Source organism: Amborella trichopoda, chromosome 11, assembly GCF_054954075.1.
Source record: "Amborella trichopoda isolate Santa Cruz 75 chromosome 11, AtrichopodaSantaCruz75HAP2 v2.0, whole genome shotgun sequence".
Classification (NCBI taxonomy): Eukaryota; Viridiplantae; Streptophyta; class Magnoliopsida; order Amborellales; family Amborellaceae; genus Amborella; species Amborella trichopoda.
The window spans coordinates 1,983,257-1,990,986 of record NC_142346.1 but is presented as its reverse complement, the minus strand read 5'-3'; the positions used below and the strand labels follow the sequence as shown (position 1 = coordinate 1,990,986).

At 39.1% G+C, this 7,730-nt stretch overlaps 1 protein-coding gene across 3 annotated transcripts; it reads right to left on the bottom strand.

The window, feature by feature from the left end:
- Nucleotides 1–237: 237 nt before the first annotated feature.
- On the bottom strand, nucleotides 238–3,890 carry LOC18441380 (growth-regulating factor 4). 3 transcript variants are annotated; one of them, XM_020671757.2, is made up of 4 exons: nucleotides 3,427–3,890; nucleotides 2,844–3,038; nucleotides 1,822–2,128; nucleotides 238–1,208 (listed from the first exon to the last, which is right to left on the bottom strand). In XM_020671757.2, exons 2-4 carry the CDS (start codon nucleotides 3,025–3,027, stop codon nucleotides 644–646), a joined length of 1,056 nt encoding a protein of 351 aa, XP_020527416.1. In that variant the 5' UTR covers nucleotides 3,028–3,038; nucleotides 3,427–3,890; the 3' UTR covers nucleotides 238–643. The 3 variants fall into 3 exon arrangements, with proteins under 3 accessions (XP_020527416.1, XP_006851561.1, XP_020527414.1); XM_006851498.4 differs by having other exon boundaries at nucleotides 3,492–3,890; XM_020671755.2 differs by lacking the exon at nucleotides 3,427–3,890 and adding an exon at nucleotides 3,186–3,373.
- Between the last annotated feature and the right edge of the window lie 3,840 nt (nucleotides 3,891–7,730).

Below are 7,730 nucleotides of genomic sequence, written 5' to 3'. Positions count from 1 at the left end.
AGATATCTCCAATGATTTCACATGATTGACGCTCAAAATTCAAGAGAAATCTTCATGCCATTCCTATTTGTGCCTTTTTTTTAAAAAAAAAAATTCTTCCAAATATCTGAGTGAAACAATTGAAAAACATACTCCCTTTCAGTAATGTTTAATCCAAAACTACAATCAACAGAAAGCTAAGCATGGGATACAAGCAAATTAGCAGCAAAATATTTAGAATTTTGCAGTTTCGACGGCTGAAAATCAAACAAGAAATATCCATAAGTGATAACTCCAGAAACAATAAGCATCTTGGTGATGCTCAAAACAAACACCAAAATCAAGTTTGACAAACTGAGCCAAAGTCACACCCACTCAACCTGGTCAGACAGCAATGTACATTAGAGATAGAAAAAACACCAGAAAAAAAGAAATTATAGTGAGGGAGAGTGACGGAGCTTTCACAGTGAAGCCTCAGAAATCCTGGAGAGAGAGAGAGCCCAAACTGAACAGAAACCCCATATGACCTAGTAGTTGTGACCAAAAGCTAGTGCACACAGAGGGAGAGAAACAAGAAACAGAAACAAATAAAATTCATGAGCTCCAAGTTCATGTAGAGACAGTGAGAGAGGTGTCAAACCAAACAAAAACCATGCCACCATCCTCAAGTACTGGCACTGCTCGTTTCCGAGATCGACCCATATGGCTTGTGCAAAACACTCGTTGGGGAAGATTCAACCCGAGTTGAAGTCGGAGTAGTCGCGGTCGAATTAGGCATTGAAGCTCCATTTCTATTACTACAACTGTTGCTGTTAGTTGTGGTGCTCAAGCTGTTGGTACTATTCCAAAGAGAACCACCCTTAATCTGATCACTTGGAGTAGGGGTCGAAGTCGAAGACCTCAGGGCCTCGGCCAGAGGGCTTTCCCACACCATCCAATTCTCGGTCGGCCTATTTCCATTTTCATTGTTTGAAGGGAGGAGAGAATCACCAGTGGAGAGCTTTAGAGAGAAGTCAGAAGATGGATTTGCAGAGGCTCTAATAGAGATCGTTAGGTGAGTCGAAGAGGACGAGTCCGTGTTGGGGTTGGTCGGGTTCTGGTGGCCGGAGGATCTTGGCCAGTCATCAAAGAAGTGGCGGAGGATCTGGCCATCAGCTTTTCCGGCAGGTTCACGGCCTGAGAACGAGTTTTCTGGCAACCAGCTGCCAGAATTTTGGCCAGAGGCATACCTGCAGGGTGGAAATAGTTGGATAAATTTGTTTTGATGAAACATGGCATGCCTTGAATCCATTAAAACAAGTGGAGGATACAAAAAAGAACAAATTCTTAGAGAGAGACTTCTCCTTGAAAGAGGAGTGAAAGAAAAGAAGGGTAAAAAGAGGGGGTCATTTAAACAGTAGAGAGAGAGAGTTTCCATTTCAAAAGAAAGCTTGAAAGGAAAGAAGTGGGGTGTTTAAGCAGGTGTGGCCCTGAAAAGAAAGTGTGAAGAGCAAGAATGGTGTATGTTTCTTGAGACAAAAAGACCAAGTGTGGCCTGTCATTTTCCTAGAAGAGAAAGTAGGTAGACCAAGACAGAAATCTAGAGAGAGATGGTCACTTTCCTTGAAAAGGAGAAAGTGGGTATGTCAAGCATGAAGCTCTCTTTCTAATAAAAAATCAATTAGGTCTAGAGAGAGAGATTCTCTTTTCCTGATAACAGTTAAATGAGTTTAGCGAGAGAGAGCATTTGATTGTTATGGGTTTAGAGAGAGAGAGCAAGGTTGATGAAGAGGGTTGAAAAAAAGTAGTTACTCATGAAAATCAAATAATAAAAATCAAATGGTTCTAGAGAGAGAGACTAACCTTGGTTGATGAAGTGGGTTGGAATTGGAGGGTGATAGAGTGAAGGGCTTTGAAGGGGGATTGTTACTGATATTGCCATTGCTATTGCTTGCAGTAACATTATTAGGAATAGTAGAAGTAGCAGTAGTTGAAGCAGTAGCATTTGCTACAGTTTCCACAGGCTTTCTTGAACGGTTTCTCCCTCTATGCATGTGGCGCTCACAGTACTTGTGTCCATTAACCACTTCTCTTGAGCATCTCCATTTTTTACCATCAGTTCTTCTACACCTTCCTGGTTCTGCATCTATACTCCTCCCAAATTGCAAAACTGCAAACAAAAACAAAACAACAAATCCACTTCAGTTCTAGAGAGAGAAAATGGGGGAAAACCCACTTTAGATCTAGAGAGAGACCCACATGGGAAAACCTAAATCTAGAGAGAAAGAAGGAACTGCTTCAGTACTTGGGAGAGGAGATAGAAGTTGAAGGAAAGAAAGAACCCACTATGGTTCTAGAGAGACGGGAAAACCACTAGAGCTCTAGAGAGAGAAGTAAGAATGCTCTTCAATTCTAGAGAGAAATTGCAAGAGAACGCACTTCAATCCTAGAGAGAGACAGAAGATCCACACCCACTCGAAACAGGGTCCTAGAGAGAGAAGACTGAGAGAAGGAAAGAACAAATCCGCTTAATCTCTAGAGTGAGAAATAAAAAAAAATGGAAGGGAAGCCTGCTTGAGTTTTAGAGAGAGAAAACAACACAACAGGGAATAACCCACTTGATGCTAAGAGAAAAAACAACAGAAAAAGGAAGGCCTACTACAGTTCTAGAGAGAGAAAGACAGTAGTTAAGGAGAGGAGCCCAGTTCAGACATTTCTTCATATCTCTGATCCAACCCAAAAACACCGGAAGAACAAAATGGGTGAGCTCGGTTGTTCTAGAGAGAGAAAGTACATACTGGTTCTTTGTTAATGGTGATTCAACCCAAAAAAAAATGGAGAAATGAAATGAGTTGGGTTTTCTAGGGAGAGAAAGAAGAGCTTACTGCTTGGTTGATAATGGTGATAAGGATGATAGAAAGAAGGCAATCCAAGCACGCTGCTCCTTATGGGAAGAACCAGATCTAAAGGAACAGGAGCTCCAGCCATCATATACTTGAAGATCAATGCCTGTTGCTCAAGCTCATGCCATTGCGCCATGTTAAATGGAGAACGAGAAACCTGGCCCATAACCCCCAACCCTGCAAAACCCAACAAACCATTGTTACCATTTTCTCTCTCATCTCTCTAGAAAGCAAAAAATCTTCGTAAAAAACCTCCTCTCTAGAAGGCAAATGATACTGAATAGCTCCTATCCTCCCTATCAAAACCCAACAAACCAGAGTCACCATTTATCTCTCCTCTCTAGAAAGCAAGCGCTTCTGAATAGCTCCTGTTTTCTCTCTCAAAACCCAAGAACCACAGTTGCCATTCTCTCTCTAGAAAGCAAGTACTGTGACGACCCAACAACGAAAAGTTATCGTTTTCCCTCTTATCTCTCTAGAAATCAAATGCCTAGGAGCTGCTATTTTCTCTCTCCTCTCTCTAGGAAGAAAACTCCAACGAATAGAACTCATATTTTTCTCTCACCTCTCTAGGAAGTAGGATGTAGGAGCTAGTGAAGTTAGAGAGAGAGAGAGAGTTTGAGGATTTACTGGGTGATTTGAAGGCGTCCGATAGAGAGAGAACGGAAGTTGAATCCCGTACGAATAGGGGGAGGGCAGAGGGGGGTGCCTCTGATGCTTCATCTGAGAGCTTCAAGAGCTTTGCAGAAGGCTGGTTGCTCTGCTCCTGCTGATGCTCTGACTGGTGAAGCCGCCATTGTTGGTCCATGAAGGATTATAGCCCCCTTTTCTCTCTCTAAAAATCGTGAATGGGTTTGTTTGTTTCTCTCCGTAAAGACGTAAATGGGTTTGTTGATTTCTCTCTCTTTTTGCTAACAACCCGAAAAACTCAACCTGCAACACTGTCTCTCCCTCTGCTCCTTTTACTGAGACTCTGCTAACCTGTTTGGGCTCTGCAACTTTCTCTCTCTAAACACCAAACCAAACTGTGGTGCAGGGTCAGAGGCCAAAAGGTTTTTAAAAGCGGGAGCGCCTGCCCTTCCTGCTTCGGACATAAGGACCAGCTAGAGAGAGAAACAGCTAGAGAGAGAAAGAAAGAGCTATAGAGAGAGAAAGAAAGAGACGCAAGGCTTGAAGAGAGAGAAAGTCTTTAGAGAGAGACACTAGTTTAAGCAGGTGGAGCGAGAGGGAGACACGCCGAGTGTTGTCTTGAAGAGAGAGAAAATCTATAGGGGGAGGAGAGAGACAAAATCGGTAGAGAGAGATTGAATCTCGAACCAGAGGTGTACTTACGGCTCTGCTGTTTTTTCGAAAATGACTAAACTGCCCCTGTCTCCTTTGAAAGGAGCCTTGGATGTAATTTTCTTTTCCAAAATTACCCTTGCTTGTGAAACAAGCATTTTTCTTTACCTTTATTTCTCCTTTCAAGAAAAAGGCTCTCCTACATAATGGAGAGGGAGGACAACCATTCTTCAATTTTTCCCAATTCCAGCTAAAGTTTAGAGAGAGAGAGAGAGAGAGAGGGGAGCATGTTTTTTTGCCACTAGAGAGAAAGAAGAGGGGAGGAAATGAGTGATTTCTATATTTGAAGAGTGGACAAGATTCCATTGCATGAAAAGCATGCGAGTGAACTTAATAATGAAGTTAAATGATTTTATTAGAAGATGTAGTTTCGATATCGAAAATTATATGATAACTTGAACATCCATGTCCCATCCTAATTATGAAATTTAAAGTTATAAAGGTGATGCAAATCAATCAGATCTATAAACATGTAAAAATAATGAAAATAGATATTCGGAGAATTTGTTGCAAAATGTACTATTTTTAGGATTTCAAATTCATTTTTCTTTATTCTTACATCTCGATGTCAAGATAATCAAATAGAGAGTTTTTTAAACTTAGGAATACCCTTTATTAATGGATTTTTAATACGTACCTTACATGTATAGTATAAGATTGGAATCTTATAAATCTCACCTTTTACATTTATCTTTTCACTTGCTCAAAAATTTAAGTGACATTATTTTTAATGAGCCATGTTTTGGGGAAACAAAGAGAGAAATGGAAATAGGGGGTCATCATTGTCATCAAAGCCTTTTTTTCAACTATTTGGGATCGGTTACACAAATCCTAGTCCACCATTATCGATGATCATACCCTCAATGAAACAAAAGAAATGGATATTAGTAAACTTTAATTTAGTTGGCAATATTGGGTACCTTTATAATCATCCATGTATAATACATTTACCATATGAGTTTTGAGTACTTTAATTAAATTTAAACGAAAATGAGAACTTAAGGATTATAATGGTCAGCATTTGGTGAAGAGTGAAGTCATATGAAGCAAAAGATTTTGCTTTATTCATCTATTTCTTATTTAGCTAATTATGCATATGATCTTTGGTGGGATCTTGGTATTTGAGAGGCTAGAGTTTGCAGATTAAATCAAAGATAAGGTACATGGAAAATTATATAAGTGTTTGGTTTGCGGGGAAGATATAATGGTGGATATGATCTTCTTCGACAATAATGACAAAGAGTTTTATAGGCAAAGAATAAAAAAACAAAAAACAAAAATCCAAAAAGCTACTTGATGATAGTGCAATGGCAAGCTAGTAATTTTGTTGTTATGGGAGGAGATTGTTGGGGTTGTGACACCAAAATCATTGCCTGATAGAGGATTGACTTGAATAAAACAATGATATATATGATTATGCTTGTTCTTATATTATAAACAATTGACTGATATTGTTTCCCATTTTGTGTAGAAGTAAATGATAATATGTTAGGAGATTAATATCTTCCCATAATTGAGTTATCAAAAGTTACTCGGGGATCCAGTTAGGAGTTCGAAAGCCTATATTAAGCCCTTTTATGTGAGTTGGTTTTATACACTCTAGTTGGGTCATCTAATAGGAAATCAGGATAGAAAGTGTTTCAAGAGCGGGAAATCCTCTTGAAAGAAGCCAAGAGAAAGAGTCACCTGAAGAAAGAAGGAATTCAAGAGAGAGAAATGTCATCTTGATAAAAGAAGCCAAAAGAACGAGTCTCTTAAAGAAAAAATGAAGCCAACATAGAGATTCTCGTGAAGAAGGAATGTAAGAAAAAATAAGCCCCAATTAGATAAGATATCTTATTGGCATTGTTCTTATGCGTAGAGAGAGAAAACGAAGAAAGGGATCAATGATCTCGATCCATTGGCATGTTTGGGAAGATCACTTTTTCAATAAATCTTGTAATCCTCATTATCTAATGAATTTGTTTGCCTCCTTGCCTAGCCCTAACGAGTGAACTACATAAATAATTGTGTTCTTATGGTATGTTTGTTCTTATACTTAGTCTATACTCTCATTGATTTTGTTTCGTGCCTATTAAATACACAATCTTGGTCAAATCCAATATCCACGGTTCCTATTTCTATGCAAAGGAGGCTCCTTAAACCCTAGCATATTTTATTAGTACTACATGAGAGTTATAGGCAACTTGATTGAATAGGCTTAGGGTTAGGTAGTCAGAGTGGTAGGATGCTACAATGTGACATATGGAGTTCTATTTCTACTATGGATAGGTGACACATCTTCCTCACTGAACTATCCAAAAAAAGAAAAAAAAAATTTGTTTAAAAAAAAATCATGTCGAAGAAATTGAAATTGCTTGCGACTTAATGTTTTGGTGAGAATGTCTGCGACTTGATGCTTAGTAGAGATGTGAGAGGTTTTAAGAATGCCCGAACGGATTTTTTCTCGAATAAGATGACAATCGAGTTCTATATGTTTAGTTCATTTGTGAAACACATGGTTGACAACAATATGGAAAGCAACTTAGTTGTCGCAGTATAAGCGCATTAGATGAGGGTGGGATACAACGATATCCTAAAGTAAGGCTTTTAGCCACACAAGTTCACATGTGGCTACATCTATTGCACGATACTCAACTTCAGCCGAAGATCGAAATGTTATTGGTTGCTTCTTAGTCTTCCATGAAAGTGGACAAGTACCAAGGGCAGTAAAATAATCGGTAGTCGATTGTCGGGTCATGGGGCAGGTGGCCCAATCTGAATCACAGTGAGATATTAATTGGAGAGAGGAATTAGATGGTAAAAAGTGTCCAAATGAAGGCGTGCCTCTAAGATATCGAAGCACACGAAGAACATCCATGTAGTGAGGTCGCTGAGGGCTATACATAAATTGGCTAAGGATATGGACCAGATATAATATATCAAGTCTTTTGATAGTGAGATAAATCAGTCGTCCCACTAGATGTCAATACCGACTAGGATCATGAAGGGGGTTGCCATCAGTGATAGTAAGCCGAATATGTTGTTCCATAGGAAAAGAAACTGGTTTTGCACGGACCAAAATGTCAAGAATATATTTTATTTGATTACTAAAAATTCCTCTTTGTGAAGGAGCGACTTCTATGCTCAGAAAAAATTTCAAGACTCCCAAATCCTTGATATGAAATTTGGAGTGAAGAAACTGTTTTAATAACAAAATGATACGAATGTTGTTTCCAGTGACAAGAATATCTTCAACATAAACCAGGAGAACAATGAAATCATTCCAACAGTTAAGGTGAATAGTGAATAATCCACAACGGACTGAATAAAACCAACATATTGTAAAGTGGAAGAAAACTTATCAAACCATTACCGAGATGCTTGCTTGAGCCCATATAATGATTTGTTAAGTCGACAAACTCGAGTCTCACCCTGTCTAGCAAACCCTGGTGGAATTTGCATGTAAACATCCTCATGCAAATCACCATGCAAGAAAGCATTGTGCACATCGAGCTGATATAGGGGTCATCCTCTAATAGATGCGAG

What these genes read in the sequence shown, in the direction of transcription:
- LOC18441380 (XM_006851498.4), bottom strand. Translation starts at nt 3,669, where the DNA reads ATGGACCAACAATGGCGGCTTCACCAGTCAGAGCATCAGCAGGAGCAG. An exon ending in TCACCATTATCAACCAAGCA is followed by an intron (nt 2,129 to 2,843) that starts GTAAGCTCTTCT and finishes TTTTGTTTGCAG; the next exon opens with TTTTGCAATTTGGGAGGAGT. An exon ending in AACCCACTTCATCAACCAAG is followed by an intron (nt 1,209 to 1,821) that starts GTTAGTCTCTCT and finishes TCCACCCTGCAG; the next exon opens with GTATGCCTCTGGCCAAAATT.